The sequence below is a fragment of the Lactuca serriola genome, chromosome 4 (assembly GCF_051521515.1).
Source record: "Lactuca serriola cultivar US96UC23 chromosome 4, Lser_US96UC23_V15, whole genome shotgun sequence".
NCBI classification, from domain to species: domain Eukaryota; kingdom Viridiplantae; phylum Streptophyta; class Magnoliopsida; order Asterales; family Asteraceae; genus Lactuca; species Lactuca serriola.
Window position 1 is genome coordinate 8877005 of NC_136411.1, and position 18095 is coordinate 8895099.

General features: G+C 32.4%; 1 protein-coding gene across 2 annotated transcripts; it reads right to left on the bottom strand.

The window, feature by feature from the left end:
• Positions 1–13792: 13792 nt before the first annotated feature.
• On the bottom strand, positions 13793–16932 carry LOC145100990 (uncharacterized). Of its 2 annotated transcripts, none has more exons than XM_079038147.1 (9): positions 16750–16932; positions 15972–16328; positions 15828–15861; positions 15542–15751; positions 15362–15451; positions 15206–15271; positions 14688–14779; positions 14455–14502; positions 13793–14058 (listed from the first exon to the last, which is right to left on the bottom strand). In XM_079038147.1, the coding sequence occupies exons 2-9, from the start codon at positions 16289–16291 to the stop codon at positions 13965–13967; spliced, it is 954 nt and encodes a 317-aa protein (XP_078894273.1). In that variant the 5' UTR covers positions 16292–16328; positions 16750–16932; the 3' UTR covers positions 13793–13964. The 2 variants fall into 2 exon arrangements, with proteins under 2 accessions (XP_078894273.1, XP_078894271.1); XM_079038145.1 differs by having other exon boundaries at positions 15972–16316; positions 16750–16931.
• Between the last annotated feature and the right edge of the window lie 1163 nt (positions 16933–18095).

The following is an 18095-nucleotide window of genomic DNA, read 5'->3' on the forward strand; positions in this document are numbered from 1 at the left end:
ATCCTGGTAGAGCGCATTGGATTGCGGTCAAGAACATCCTTAAGTACCTTTGGAGGACCAAGGAATGGTTTCTAGTCCTCAGAGGGAGTGATGACTTAAAGGTGCGAGGGTACAGTGACGCTAGTTTCTAGACCAATAGGGACAACTACCGTTCGCAGTCGGGATGGGTCTTTACCCTTAATGGAGGAGTGGTAACTTGGAAAAGTTCCAAACAGGAAACTGTAGCTGATTCAACGTGCGAATCAGAGTACATTGCAGCGAGCGAAGCGTCAAAGGAGGCAATATGGTTGAAGAACTTCATAGGCGATCTTGGAGTTGTGCCTGCCATAAAGGAGCCCATGGAGATTTTCTGTGATAATGAAGGAGCGGTTGCCTTGACCAAGGAACCGAGGGATCATGGTAGATCTCGGCATATCGACAGAAAATATCACTTTATTAGACATCGAGTAGAAGAAGGACACCTCGTGGTCAAGAGGATATCATCAGAAGATAACCCAGCAAATCCGCTTACGAAGGGACTGAGCAGGGTTAAGCACTTGCAGCATGCTAGGAGTATTGGGCTGAAGGATGATATTAGTTTAGATTAGATAGTTTTAGAAACGTGTAATAGATAAATGTAATTGACATTTGATGATTAAATAAAAGAGTATTATTTATAAGTAATGTTACTCTCTTATGTTAATTGTTTAGCTATTGTTTCACTTTGCATGTTTTGACTTCCAGAATAATTGAGTTTATCGAATTATTCAAACAGTCCACAATCGTTCATATGTTGGAAGTAGATATGAATGAAGATTGTCGTGAATTGATGTGTAGATTGTCTAAATGGTATTAGACATAGCAAAGGTTTGCTACAACGTTCATGAGTGCTTATGAACAAGTTTTGAGCATTGGAATAAACCCGCGCTTGCTGGAATCACTTTAGAGTGATCGCAAGATGATAATATCATATGGTCTTAAAACCTAGATATATGGTTTATTATTTACTAATTGGTTGTACATTGATAATGCGAAACCGCATCAGTAAATTGATGTCATAAAACGCATTATTGTGTATAGTTGGTTAGTCGATAAGTAAATGCATATAAGTAGAAGTTTATCTGTTACTTTTATACTAAGAGGGTAAAAGTGATATCACGGTCGCTTGATGATTTGATTTGACTTATGTGTCGGGCCCGGTCAGGATTAAATTGATGTGTTCAATTAAGTTCTATGTCAAATAAATCTGAGATCGAGAAAATAATTGTTGGACGATGAGAATGACTATGTTTCATGAAATCGTCTGCACGATATCAAAACAGAGGGCTGTACGATCCCTTATCTAAAGGACAGGCTACTGATAAGATCAGAGTTGACAGCGTCTTTGAGAGCTACGATTGCTAATCGGATTGTGTTTGTGTTTATAGTTATTAGACTTATCCAAGTGGGAGACTGTTGGATTAGTGTCTAAGGTTGTAACTATATTTGGTAAGTACTTGACCCGATTGTGCAAGGTCCTTTTGGGTTGCCTTCACCATAGCAACTTGATAGGGTGATTTAGAGAGAAGAGATATTATTATTAATGTATTATAAGAATAATATGTTAGAAAAATAATAATATTATTTGATTAATATAAGTCATAAATTAATTAGGAATTAATTTGGTGACTTAAAGAGATTGATTGAATAAAGGGGTATAAACTGTCAAATGTATGAAAGTTGTATTTTGAGCCGATAATCCTTATGGATATAGGGTTGGACGATTTTAGGGATATGAACTACCTAGAAATCGTCCAAGGCTTATCTTAGGAAGGGATTTGGATTGTTTTGAGGCTAAGTTATCAAATTAGGGTTTAAGGGTGAAACCCTAAGAGCTCACAGTATAAATAGACCCATAGGGTTGAAGAAATCGGCCAACCATTGTGTTTGGAGAAACCCTAGAGCCGATTTCCATCTTCCTCATCTCTCTCAAGTCACCTTCTTGCTATTTGGTGTTTGTAAGCCATTAGAGGAGTGACATTTGTGACTCTTAGCTCCAAGAAGAAGAAGGTTTCAAGCAAGTAACTCAAGGTATTATTCTAGATCTCTTTTATATGTTTTGTTCTTAGATCTAGCCATGAAAGTCTTGGAATTATTGCATGTTCAATTAGTGAAACCTAGATCCAAGCTATAGGGTTGTATGTGCACATAGGTAAAGTTCTTATGTCTAAAACCCATCAATAAAAACCCTCAAATTTTCAAGAAATGTTTGGTTATATCCTAAGTTCATTTTTATGTCCAAAATTATGGCACATTCGGGCAAAAATTGTCATAATTGCCCTCTTTTCTGATTTTACCCTTCCATGACATTAGGGGATTTTGGATCTAGGATTAGAGTAGGTTTGGTTTGCTCAAAAAATTGATTAACCAGAAAAGAAGAGGTCATGACTCGAACCCGGGTCTCTTCCACAAAAGTCGAAGACCCTAACCAACTCGACAAAGGAGCTAACTATGTTTTATTCCTCGAAAACGTTTATATATACCCTAACGTGTGCCGGCCACCTTCACCATCGTCTTCATCACCACACACCATCGGAGAAACCTTAGCCTCCACATTATCGCCGTTGCAATTTCATAGGGTGTGAATCCCGCCGCCACCACCATTTACTCGAGAAGACGACGCCATTCTGACGATCAAGAAAAAATGCAGCATGTTATCTACCAAGTTGGGCATTGTATGCAACCTCCGGCGACCTGCAACTTATGGAGACCTACAAGTTACGACCACCTGCAACTTCCGGCGATCGTCATGGAGCCCTCCGGCGACCTGAAACTTCTGCAAACCATCGCTTGGAGCCTCCGCTATGGTTATAGATAGACACAAGTCATGGTGTGCGGCTAGGGTTTCTCCGGTGGTGTGCTGTGATGAAGACAATGGTGAAGGTGGTTGGTGCACGTTAGAGTATATATAAACGTTTTTGAGGAATATAACTTAATTAGTTGCTTAGTCGAGTTGGTTAGGTCTTTGACTTTTGTAGAAGAGACCCGGGTTCTAGTCATGGCCTCTTCTTTTCTAGTTAATTAATTTTTTGAGCAAACCAAACACACTCTAATATTAGAACCAAACATCCCCTAATGTCATGGGAGGGTAAAGTTGAAAAGAAGGCGATTATGACAATTTTTGCCCAAATATACAGTTATTGTGGACATAAAAATGAACTTAGGATATAACCGAACATTTCTTGAAAATTCAATGGTTTTTATGGCATTATCCCAAAAGAAAATATAAGAATTACACCATATTAAATGGACAAAAGTTCCAACATCCCAATTACAATTATTATTAGGCTGAATGATGTGGTGTCGATGACACCACACATTCAACTCATTGATAGTGATGTTTTTGCATTTTTTTTACCATTTTAAAAAAAGACTAGGTTAGGGTATGGTGTTTATTGCCAAATATGAGAGAGAGAGAGAGAGAGATGCAGAGAGAGAGAGAGAGAGAGATGCATCATTTGCCTCACACTTTACCGTCGGTGGATAGTTACTATCGGTATAATGTCGTCGGCAAAAAAAGGCTCACGGTGTGGTGTTTACCGCCAATAAAGGTAGGCAAGTCAACATATCGATGGTAAAAATACCACCACACCGTGCAACCTTACTACCCATGTATCTATTCCAACTAAAGACCATCAAAATAATACATTCCATCGTTTTTGCAGGGGAGGCCATAATCCTGTTAAAAACTTTGTCATTCCTTGATTTCCAGATGCACCATATTGTTCCATAAACAATGGATATTAAGATTTTTCTTTTCTTAGCACAATGACACCAATTCGCAGCAAAGTCTGTTGAACTCGAGAAAAACTATTGCTATTTATACCTCACCAATTTAGAATAATCCTCAAAACATTAGAAACAAAGTTGCAAGAAATCAACAAGTGATCTGCATTATAGTGGGCATAAGATGGAAGGGATATTTACCCTTCTTTAACTAAGAGCACTACCAGTGGGTATTCTTCCTAGATATGCTCTCCAACCAGATCATCTTGTTTGCTTATAGCCCCAAAATTGGTTGAGCCGCCTATCCTTAATGAAATAATTTTGAACCAGATCATCTTACACATAGTGGACGTGGACAGACTCTTATCAATTGCGTGCCTTAAAACATCAACATGAAATCTTCCATCTTTGGCTAAATTGAAACGCCACCCATCATCTTAATCACCAATTGAAATTACATAACATATTTGTGTTAGTCGATGAAGTTCATCCATCTCGAGGTTGTTACGGGGTTGTCTCACCCAACTTCGGTTCATACCCTCTTCATTCCTTCTATCAGCAATCCAATAATACTTTTATTTTTCAATCTTATATAAAGAAGGGGATGGCTTGTCAAGTGCTCGGTAACGCTGTGTATTGATTTTTTTTCCCGTTGCCTGAGGCCAAACGGTATACATGCAACGAGCATGTTCGTGGTTGAGCTGGCCACGAACAACGGGCATGCACACTACCCCGTTGTTTCGTGGTGGCTCGTGGTCGTTTTCATTCGTGTTCGGGACAACGGAAGCGCATAGCCAATCGGATTGAGTCGGGGCTTTGTGAACGTTATACTAGCCGTTGAACGACTATTTTGTTAAAAAAAATTAATTTATAAACAATTTATTTACCTATATAAATACAACACTTTTACTCCTTATTTTTTACACCATTCTTTTCTATCTCTATACATAATTTACATACTACATCTTCACAACCAAAAACCATGGATCCCAACCAAAACACCCCTCCAAACTACAAAAATCGTAAACCCGATAACGCTTTTGCGTTAGATACGACACCTCGCCAATTCCTGACTATGGAGTCACCTCAAGGCGGTTTTATCAATCTACTTCAAAGTGGTTCCCCTATCCAACAAACACCACTTTTCCAACAACAAAATCAACCTTTTCCGGCTTTCCAACAACAACAAATGCAACAACAATACCAACAATTTCAACAATTCCAACAACTCCAACAACAATCGTCACAACAACAACAACCACCAATTTCACAACCACCAAGCTCACAACCACCACTTTCACCGGATTTTGTTCTGGAAACGCAACCTTCACCACCACCTCAACCAAAAAAGAAAAAAGGAAAAAAACTGGCCCGACCCACTACCACCTAAGAAAGGGTCCCATGGACAAAAGAAGAAGAAGAAAAGTTAGCGGAGGCATGCGTGGCGGCTACTGAAGATCCAATTGTAGGAGATAGCCAGCCTTACGGAAGTTTTTGGGAAAAAGTCCGAACCATTTTTGACGAGTTAATGGAAAGTGAAACTCGAAATGCCGATCAAATTACGTCGAAATGGCGAGATATTCGACTAAAATGCACCAAGTTTGGAGGAATCTACAACAACCTCCTAAAAATACGCAAAAGCGGCTCGAACGATTTTGATGTTTTCAAGGCGGCCATGGACCAATTTGAAAAAACAACGCCAACACGCAAAGCTTTTCCATATATGAAACCGTGGCTAAAATTGAAAGACGCCCCAAAATGGAAAGAGCAAACGGAAGGAACTTCCCAATCTTCCGGTTCAAAGTGTTAGAGAAACCCCGATGGAACTTCTCAACAATCGGACGGCCGAACACACACCGACATCAACGGCGATCCGATAGATCTTGAAAACGACCAACCTCTTCGTCGGCCCGTTGGAAGAAATAAAGCAAAAAAAGCGGCGTCAACATCTTCGAATTATAGTGTTATGGATATGTTTAGCGATAAATTTGATCGATATGTGCAACTTCAAGAAACGAAGGCCAAGGTGATGACTCGGATGGAACAAAAAATAATCGAAACACAAACATCATTTCAAGAGACACAAGAGACACTCCAAACAAAAACTGATATGAAAATCTTGAAAATGAAAGCGGACAACCTTGAGGGCGAAGATTTGAAACTTTTCCAAGAAATGAAAGAGTCGGTTCGAGCCCGACGTAGACGTAGGGGGTAGTTTATTTTATTTATGGTTGAAATTTTTAGTTTTTTTTAATGTTTTTTTTTTATTTTTTTTAATTTAACTAATGTAATTTTTATTTTGATTGTTATTTTTATCTTTTTTTAATTTCAATTAATGTAGTTTTTATTTAATGTAATTTGGTATTTTAATTTAATGGAAAAACTAGTATTAAAAAAATGATTTTAATGTATTTTTGAATTAAATTTAAATAAAAAAAATGAGGTTGAGTGGTGTGTTTAGTGGTAAGTATCCCATGTTAGTGGTAATGGAATGTGGTGCTGATGTGCCACCCACCACATATGTGGTATGTGGTGGGTATAACGGATGGTCTGATGCAGCAGCAATAGTATTTTCAAGGAAGGAGTAAGAGAGGTAAATACTCTTAACATTTTTAACATTTATATCGTGAACAATTTTATAAAAGATAATTATTGCTTTTATCCATTGTAACAGTTAGTAAACATGATATCACCCATCAAGCGGCGAGTGAAATTGAAGGTGAATATTTTATGATCAAAAGTGAAAGGATGGATAATTACAAGAGATGGTATAATAAGAAACTAAAAACCATATTTAGTTTTTATATAGAAATATAAAATACAAGTTCATAAAATTCATTCTTTATTCGCTTTTTTGGTACCGTGATGTTGACATTTTGTGTAAACTAGTTCGTTTAAGTTACATAAAAGTTTTTTTTTGGAAACGACAGAATTGTACATAAAAGTTTTATTCTTATGTATCGGATGAAAAGGAAATGTAAAATATTTTCATGAATGTCATTGACAGAGATCAAGGATGAACATTTTACGTAAAAACATGTTGGACACTTGCTACTTGAGAACACAATAAATTAATAATACGAGGAAAAAAAAAAAGGGAAAGTCACTCTAGAGTCAATACGGGCCGGCTGTTTTTTAGTTTTATAGTTTTTTATTAAATTTTATGCAAACCACCAACAAAATCAAGATGGGCTGCTGCTATTAAATATTTTAAAATTCAAGGCTCCGCAGCCTCTTGTTCAACAATGGACTGCTTGTCTTGCGATTTGATGATATTATTCTATTTTACATTTTATTATTTCTTCAAATCTTCAAAATAGTTGGGATAGTTGTAAAAAGTACGAACATCACTAATAATTTTATCCTATTAAAAGATATTTAGAACTCTAATCGTAAATTATGTATATAACTTAACCATTTATCATGTAAAAAAACATCATATATTCTTTTTGAGTGAATACACGTTTTTTATATTGTCCACACGCAATCATGGATTCACGTTAAAAACATGTGACCTTCAGAATTCTAACGAAGAGATCCATAATGCCACTCTGGCTATTTGAATCTAAGGGGCACGGAACACAAACATTAAAATTAAAGGGGCCGAAACTAATACTTCAAAACAAAACCATAGAAATAAGTTTATTTTGGTTTCAGTCTTATAACATATACTAATTTTTTTAACTTAATAGTCAATGGGATGGTTTTTTCATGTTAATTAGAGTTTATAACAGGATTAATTAACAGTTAATGATTTTTTTTGTTAAACAACAAATTATTTTGAAAAAAAAAAGTACTAGATCACAAATCGAAGAGTTAATAAAGATTCTTATTGCCTTATCAACATGTTCATGAAAAAAAAATCTTAAGGAAATAAGTTGAAAATAAACTATATTAATCATATATAAAACTTTTATTATATAAATAATAAGAAAAACAAATATGATATTACAAATAAACATATAAATAAAGTAATCGATGAATAATATTTTACATAGTATTTATTACTCCTAATAATTGATAAATATAAATATAAATATAATAATTGCATGAATAATATTTTACTATTTAAATATATCATCAATGTATAACTTCATCAATGTATAACTTATCATAATAGTTGTTATCTTCCAAGATTTATGCACATCTTTTCCTTGTTTTAGGCGTAATTATATTTAAAGTTTGTTTTGTTTTACTGTGAGTTTGCAGAATACACATTTACTTTATGAGAAAACCACGATTATTACAAAACTAATACTAAATATAGTAAAAAGCGCGGGGGGGGGGGGGTGGGGGGGGTGGGGATGGCCCCTCCTAGCCCCCATAAGGATCCACCACTGTCGAAAATGGATTGGATCGAAACCGAATATATAAAATAACAAAAATAGAAACTACTATGATCTAGATCAGTTCGACTATGGCTTACAATCATTCAACCCCTTACCATGAATTGATATAAACTTACAGTTTCAAATAGGGAAAATGACTCTGGAGAGTAACTAATTGTTGAGTTTGTTTTCATTTGGTCCCTTTTTTTGTACCCAATATATCATTGAACTTGTTATTTGTGTTCACCATAACCCTTTTGACCGGCTATCACCTGTTATAGTCGGTCAAAGGGTTGTGGTGAACACAAACAACAAGTTCGATGATATATTGGGTACAAAAAAAGGAAAGGGACCAAATGAGAACAAACTCAACGGTTGCTTACCCACCCGAGTCATTTTTCTCAAAAAGTTAAATGAAATTAAAGTTGCAAAAGTATTAAAGACTATAACATTCTTAAGCTATAACGTACATGATGAGCGTTTCAGAGGGGTAGCTTCGTCAAAACATGGTCTATGCTATTCTTATTGTGGTTAGCTGTCAACAACTCTCTGCAAAATGATATGACTGTGTATGAGAGATATACTTATCAGCACAACGTTTCCCTCAAAATATATTATGGTGATGTGTCTGCAAAAGATGCATGATCTTGTACATATTGATGTTGTATCTTATCCCATGAATTCAATCTTAAAGCCAAGTAAACTCAAAAATCACAGCGCTTATGATTCTACTCATTTGTAGACTTGTCCATAATTCATGATATGATAAATCGTTTGATTGAAAATGTAAATGTAGTCATGAAATGCACCTACTCAATCAAAATTCCCCTAACAAATATTCAAGTGCATTACAAAGTTGTACATGTATGAATAATGTTCTTTCTTGGGTTATGTTTTGAAGAGAAGCAAAGGCGAATCTCATAAAGTCATTAATATGAGCAGGAGATGACGTGGGATTTTCTGTAAATGAGTAAAGGGAAAATGACTCAGGAGGGTAACCAACTGTTGAGTTTGTTCTTATTTGGTCACTTTCCTTTTTTACCCAATATATGATCAAACTTGTTGTTTGTGTTATGGTGAACACAAACAACAAGTTCGATGATATATTGGGTTCAAAAAAAGGAAAGTGATCAAATGAGAACAAACTCAATAGTTAGTTACCCTCCAAAGTCATTTTCCCTTTCAAATAAAAATAATACAATTGTTAAAATGATGTCATATCAAATACAATTGTTTTATAATAAAGACCAGTTGGGTAATCAAACTGAATTTATTCTCAATTATGATTGCTTAAAAGAAAGACCAATTTGGGCATTGTGCCAAAATAAGAGCCGACTTTTAAAGGACTTTAAAAATGGGAATCAAACGGGAAGTGGACTTTTCAAAAACTCTTAAAACATGTTTATGAGCCGGTTTTGACTCAATCCTGGTATGGTTAGCTGGTTTGGTCGGTCCATATTTGGTCGGTGATATGGGTGGGTGTACTAAATATTTAACAACGTGCACCCATGCATTAAGGTTGGGGTGTGAAGACACCGCATGTAGGACGCAATGTGATGATATGGCACTACGGTGTCTTGGGTGAACACTCTCCTTTGTTTTCCTTACTTTTTCCCAACCATAATGAGAAATCATTGAATCTTACACCTGACCTCTTTTTTTGTTTGCTTTCTTATTTATACAATACACGAGTCTTTAACATATAAAGAGTGAGAGAGAATCATTTCCTAGATGAAAGACATGACGATGAGGTGAAAAACAAAAAGTAAGAGGTGTGGAGAAACAACACCAATAGAAGGATAGCCTAATGGGCCGAATTATGGAGTGAGGATTGACATGTATGAATATATTTGGTTAAAATAGTTGAAAGTTTAGATTTTATTTTGAACTGAAAGTTATAGATTATTTATGTAGAAGTGTTTGGTAAAAATAGATATAAAATTTTAAAATGTGTAAAATTATTTAAATTGACATCTTAATAGATAAAAAAAACAATATCTTTATTCTTTAAGCATAAATAATATTGTTATAATAGACATGGACCTTTCTTTAAATGTATTTGAGCTAGGAGTATTTTGTTTTAAACTAAAAACTTTAAGTTCATTCCCCTACACGACGATCAAACTTTATCTAGAAAAACTAAAAACTGAAGTTCCTGAAAGCTATCAAATACTCTCTAAACCGGTTTTTTAGTTGAACCGATATGGTGACCGGTTCTCGGTTCGACGGTCGAACCGGTTTCTATATTTTTCATGTTTTTTCTATTTTCCTACACATACATACATATAGAAATTATGAATTTGATGTTTACATGTTCAAACATTAAAAATACACATAAAAATAAGTTGTAAATGAATCCAAATACATTAAAATAACATATAACCATAAGTTTTAGTGTTTTACATCAATTCATATACTTCAAAAAGAAAATAAAGTATAATACCAAAACGAAATATAGTTTTTGATTAATATAAACACATCAAATGAATTTATAACATTTACTATATGTTTTTATTTAGAGAAAAATAAATAAATTTGAAAAAAAAATCACCAAAGTTTATTATGTAAATGATTTTTTCATGTGTTTTTATTCGGTTCAACTGGTTTATTTTGACCGGTTCAACCGGTTTTTTCTAAAAACCGGCCGGTTTAGTCCAGTTCAGAAATCAATATAAAACCGGTGATAGTTGAACCGCTCTCTCTTCCGGTTTTCGGTTCAACCGGTTCGACCGGCCAATTCAAACCGGGTTTTAAAACATTGCCAAATACATCACATTCTTTAAAATTTTGGAATTAATGAAAATATTAAAGCTTCTTTGTATAAAATCACATACTAACTAATTTTTGGATACCTTAAAAGATAATTGTATCAAGTTTCAAATTTCACTCCCCCCTTACAGAATTTCAGTGTGGTCAGAGACGGATGTACAATTTCATGGTAAGGGTGGTGTGTATGGGTGTTCGTTTGGATAGATCAGTTTGATCCGATCCAATCAAGTAAATCCAAATTGATTTCGGTTTTTAAAACATTATTCGAATTGTCCAAACTAAATTTAAATCCGATCTGATCCGATCCAATTACAATTTGGTTGGATCGGTTTTTATAATTCGGTTTTCAAAAACTGAAACATTTTAAAACGACATATAATTATAATATTACCCAACTTTACACAAGAAGTAAAAACAAATAATTTAGTTGTGATTTGAAATTTATAAATAACTAATAAGAAGATATATTATAGTTAAATATTTTATAGATACAAAACTTTCGAGAGAAAATGCATATTAACGTTTTTTTTATCGGGTGAAACGTATTGAACCTATTTGAAAAAATAAATTACAAAATTAATAAATAATTATAGATATATATTATAAATAGATAAATGATAAATGTTTATTTGGTTTTTTTGGACTATTCGGTTCTTATTTTATAAACCAAAACCAATCCGAAATCCAAAATAATAATTCGGTTTTGTTGAAAACCAATCCAAAAATCCGAATATCCGAACCAAATAGTACAATCCAAATTTAGGCCTGGCAATCGAGTCGTGTTCGGGTTGGCGTGTCGCGGGTTGGCGGGTCAAAATATGCCAACCAAAACACGACCCATTTAAATATACAGGTCACGGGTTGGCGGGTCACGTGTTGGCGGATTTGAAACATAAACCCATATATGACCCGCCAACCCATTTATTTATACGGGTTCACAGGTTGGCTGGTTTGTGGGTCAGATTTGGGTTTGTGGGTCCGAATTTTAGACATTTAAGTCTTAAACATCCAAATGAAAATTATAAACGTTCATAAAACATGTTACAGACTTAGCCTTATAGGTTACAACTTACGACCTTAGACCATTCACCACGAGTCAAAATGTCAAAACAGTCAAATGATCTATGAATCAATCGTATATATAATATAATACTTATTAAATATTCATACTTGATACATAAATACATTTAAAAATAAAATAATTTTTTTATTAAGAATATAAACGTGTTGGCAGGTCAACCTGTTTATTTTTTGAGAAACTCATATATGACCCGTTTAATAAACAGGTTGGCGGGTTGGCGGGTTGAAAAACTCAATCCAAACCCATTTATTTCGTGTCGTGTCGTGGGTCGTGTTGCGTGTCGTGTCGAGAATTGTCAGCCCTATCCAAATTGTCCAATTGGATAATTTGGTTTTATCCGAATAGTGAACATCCCTAGTGGTGTGTCAAGGAAAATTTTAGTAATGTCACAATAGTAGAAAAAAATTTCGAAATTTTTTACACTGTGTCCGAAAAATCCAGATATTGTTAGTGCCACTATGGACACCATAATAAAACTACCAATGATTATGGTAAAATGTGTGTTGAAGAAATCATTATTTATTATTGAGTTTTTGGAAAGTAACTATTAATATTGTTTTTTGGTGGGGTTAATCGTATAAAAACATTATGTTTTCATATTTTTTTTTTCTATTTAATGTTTTAAATCTATTTTTTATTTCAAAAAACCCTTACATTTTTTCGTTTTTATTTTCTGATTTGGCTATTTTTACCAAGTTTATCGACAATCTTCCAATTTTACATTATTTTTTTCAAAAAAAAAAAGAACTCAGATTTTTTAGGTAACTCTCACATTTGACAAACTTTTTCATTTGTACCGTCACTTTCGTTTTGGTTCACAACTGCCTTTGTTGTTTTTGTTGATGTTCTTGGTGAATTTTCAACATTAAAGAAAGAAATATTAACTTTTTTAGAAAACAAATAGAAAGTTTATTGTGTCTAATTCTTATTTGAAAAATACATAATGGTCAATTTGGAGATGCTCAAACATATGAAGAATATTAGTTTAGGTTGGATTGACATCTTAAATTGTTTTTAGAATCAAACAACAAAAAAAATTTCTAAACTTCGGTATATATTTGGAATCTAATTTTAGCTTTTATGTTTTCCCTACAAAAAAATATTTTTAATCTCAAAGGTGATTTGATGCATAATAATCTAATTAAATTCCTATAAGATTTATTTTCCCCATCAATAGTCATAAGAGTCAACAAATATTATAAATAATCTAAGATCTCAAGTTGTTTGTCACCTGCTAGCTACTACCTATGAGCATTTGCAAATTTTTTGTATTAAGAATTAGACTCAACAATCTTTCTCTTTGTTTAAAAAGATCAGATGTTTTATTCGGATTTTAATGTTGAAAACCATCAAGATTATCATAAAAATGAACAATAATGAAAAACAGGGGTACCATAAATCAAAACAAAAAAATTGGTACAAAAGGGAAATTTTGTCTAATATAAGAGTTTCTTCGAGAAAAAAAAATGATTTTTCCGGAAAAAATATTCTGTAAAAACATATAATTACCAATAAACCTGTTAAATTAATCAAATCACGAAAAAAAATGTAAGGTTTTTCTAAAATTAAAAAAAATGATAATAAAACAAAAAATCCCAAAATATAAGATTTTACACAATTAACCCATTTTATTCTTTAGGATCAAAATAGTTAAATTAGAGAATCATGTAAATAGTTACTTATAAAGTACTGATTATTGAATTAAATGAAAATTTATATAACCATCTATAACTTTAAACACCTAATATCTGATTATCTTATTTTTCAAACCTAAACACCCTCATATGTATCATGTTCTTTGCTTTTTCGTGGTTCATTATGTTGATCTCGTTTCCATTTGAACTTTATAGATAATAATTAACATGTCAAATAATAATATAACCGTTTAATAAAAATAATTTAAAAACTGCCATGCATATTAACACAATAATCCTTCTGACCCATTCTACTAACATGTTAGCTAAGTATAACTCAAATCAATGATGTTACTATAAGTATGTTACAATTAACACCTCTTTTCTTTTACATGATGCTCCAAGATTTTATGAAAACCTTGACAAAAGTAACTGCTTCCATTTAACTATGAGTGAAAAGATGCCAAATACAGGGATGTGGATTAACCCCAATCCAAAATACCTGCGGTGAATCATTGATCCCATGAGTGACATCATCTAAAAACATTTTGTATACCTCAAAGCTGGTAGTTGGAAGTTTGTAACTCTAGTTTTTATTTGTATATAAATGTTCAGTTGTAATCTTTTGTATGGTATAAAATGATTTAAATTATAAATGCTGAAAACTCGCTTAAAGCTATCCGAAGTAGATTTTGCATTTGGAGGTAGGATATAATTACAAAAAAAAGTATTTTATTCTAATAATAATAATCTAATTTTTTGAATAAAACCGTTTCAAAAACTGTATTGACTCTAGCTCGATTTCGACAAAAAATTTTCCCCGTTTTATTTTTAACTAAAATTTTATTTTAACTATTAAACATAACTCAAATCAACTTATTTGCAGAATATTATATACCAGATGGGAGCATATGAAGATGATAAGTCAAGGAAGGGATATGGCCACCTGTAATAACAATAAACAAGGTTAATTTTAACTACTTGGATCAATAAGTTATTAAGACTTTTTTCTATATTAAGTTAATAAAAAAAATACACCCATATATAAATCATGTCCCCTTTCAATATATTAAATAAAAAAAAAAAAAAAAAAAAAAAAAAAAAAACATAAAAGAAAGTTTTTTAGCTTACCGAATTGATACACAGGCATGGAGAATCCACTGAAAGATGACAAATGCAGAAGTCCACAAACCAAAATATGCTAAACGGAAGAATGGAAACCGCTGATAAAAAAAAAGATAATAATAATAATAATAATAATAATAATAATAATAATAATAATAATAATCTCATGATAAGACTGTAACACAGAATATGCAATCAAATTACTTTCACTAGTTTATTTATTATACTTATAGCAGTAAACTTTATAAAATCCAACAATTATAGCAATCTCATCCAAATACAAAGCAATTTTTTTCACTGCTATAATTAATTAAAGTTTTCAACAAATAAGAAAAAAAATCATTCAAAGTACAATGCTAAAATCAGGTAAATTTTTAAAAGTATAATGCCTTAATAAGAAAAAAATATATATTGTAGTAGAAAGAAATGAAAGTAGGTTGCTATAATACAGATATAAACAAAAGTACATTGCTATTTCTTGTAGGAAATGTCAAAACTGATTAAAAGTATAATTAGCAACTTACAAGGCGATTTAGCATCACATCAATGAGGAGGAGAACAACGTTAATCGAATGCAAGCTAACATTTAACTGTAACAAACAAGTATAAGAAAAACACTCAAAAAATAATGGAGTATAAAAATATATAGAAATCAATCCATAAGCTTTTAAAAAACTTACAAAATTCAATTTGTAAGTTACAGGAGCAAGAAACGGATAAATTATAAACCAAAAGACACCATCAGTGAGCCCCACAGCACCTCCACATATCTGTGCTTATAAAGATTAAAGAGAGAGAGTGAGAAATGAATTTTAAAAATAAATAAACAGAAAAATAATATTTTTATTTTGAAAACATGCCTGGAAGACAATTTGGCATGAATAAGCCCATATGCCAGCTGTCTTGCGTGTACTAATAATATCTCCATGGTTACTCACTTTCATGGACATATGTTGAGGTTCCACACTCACTTGTATTAAAGAATCCTCTAAACCCACATCATTCATATTATCATCAACAGCTTCATTCCAATATTGGCAACACCCGTAAATGGAAAGTGAAGATGCAAGCTACACACGAAAAGGTGCATATTATAGCAATATAGTTTTTAATAAAATGATTAATATAATTAGAAACATTACATACCCCAAAATAGAAAGTGACCAAAACAAAAGTCCACCTACAAATCACCAAAAGAAAACAAGATATCCATGAAATCTGACATGTGTAATAAACTTAATTTGAATAAACAATGAAAGGGATAATAAGATTTTGAAGTAATAAACTTACTGAGTGTAAAAGAAAAGTACTCTAGCTCCACCAATTACCAGATTAGAAATGATCAAAGCCAATAGTACACCAAAAGCAATTAATCTATAAGCAAGAAGCCAAGCAGGATGAATTACTCTCAAAGAGGTTTTCCAAGTTTCGTCCTCATACAGAATCCCAATAGGTTCAGTTTCATCATCTTGTTGGTGACGTCTCTTTGTGTTAAACACTTCATATTTGATTATTAAAATCCCAGCTGTTATAATAACAATGGCGACCCATGATCCACAAAGGAAGAACCTCCAATTCAACCAGTAACTCAGGGCTGTTGTATCATCCATCAGTGGTCTCTATAATTCGATATTCCTGTTCATAAAGCTGTATGATTACAAATTCTAGTTTAATCGCCTAATCGGGTAAGTATAATTTGATGTTCCTGTTCAATTTTGGATCCAAATAACTTCTATTTGACATCAAAAGTCAAAATGAACGACCAGGTTTGAGTTGCGAGTAGAACAGACACCAAAGTCAGTGCATTTATACTAATACCAACTAAGAAAGCAAGTAAACAAACCATATAGCATGAATATGTGAGGAAACCGCAGGGATGTGTGTGATAGATAATTAGATATCGAAGCAAAACACCGTCAACGGCGAATTGCAGTTTAATAAAATGAAATTGAAAAAGAATTCATCATTGTGAAAAATAGATTATACAATTACAACTATACATAAGTATAAATCTAGATATCTACATCTAAAATCAATGAGAAATCAGGACAACTTAAAAGAATCATACCTTGAGGGAACTCGAGAACTGATTACTTATGTGCCTGCGTTAGTTCATGGTTATCGATCTTCCACTGTTATGTTGTGATCACGGATCAGGAGCAAGGAGATTTGGGATTGGAAGAAAAATGTTACCAGCTTCTGCATAATTTGCAGTTAGTTGTTGATACCGAGACGATGCTCAACGAAATTTCATTTGGACCTTATAAAATAAAGGGAAATTAAATAATAAGAAAATAACTAAATAACAATTGTTTATAACAAAAATAACCATTTAGGTCTGAAATGGTTATATTCCAAATTAAAAAAAAAAAAAACTTTTTTTTTGACAAAAAAAAGATTGAAATTGATATTTTGGAATTTCAGACCAATACTTTGGATTCTAGAACAACATTCCGGACAAAAATTTTGGATTCCGAAAATAAAAATTTTGAAATTTCAAGAACAAATTCGAAATCCAAATAATAATTCCGAAATTTCGAGAAAAAAATTTATTTTTTACTTACATCTAAAAAAAGTTTAAAAAATATACTAAGTATGAACTATATACGATATCAGTGTATAAAAATCAGATATTCATTGAAAAATAACGACATTAAACATTTCAAAAAATGGACATTCCATACACAAATAGGAATATCTCTTTAAAAAAATTAGGAAAAAAAACAAAAACTAGCTCTGAAATTTGAAGATGAAATCCAGAATTGAGCATTCATGAGTAAATGTCTACTTACACGCCTCGAAATAGATATTCCATATATAAATAAAGAGACTTCTAGATATAAACAGTAATCCGGAATGAGACATTAAAAAGAAATTGTTATTTTTTAAAAAATCTTATTTATGATGTTAAAAGGTAAAACCACATGAAGCTTTTTTCACTTTAACCATGTTTAATCTCTATTTATTCCTTTAAATTATGTTTAAATTTTAATGTTAATGTTAAAAGGCGAAACAACATAAAGATTTCTATGTTTTTTATATAAAAATTGCGGTTGTATCGTAAAATCATTTTTTGATGATAAATTGAAAATTGGAATTTTTTTTGCATATATTTCATTTAATAGGCTTTCTCATTTTTAACTGGTTATCGTTGTTGATGTGACAAGTATAAGCTCACTTAGTGATATTGTTTTTTTTCCCGTGGAAAATTCTAAAGCATGAAACTTCCTTTGTTCTTGTTTTTTTTACTATCTTGTTTATGACATTGGATCATTGAAACCATAAAATGAAAAAAGATTTTGTTTTTAGTGTAGAGAATTTGGGTTGGAAAATTTAGAAACACTTTCATTGCATATTTGGTTTGGTTTTGAATTTATTAGTTTCTTACCGTCCTATACATTATATAAATAAAAT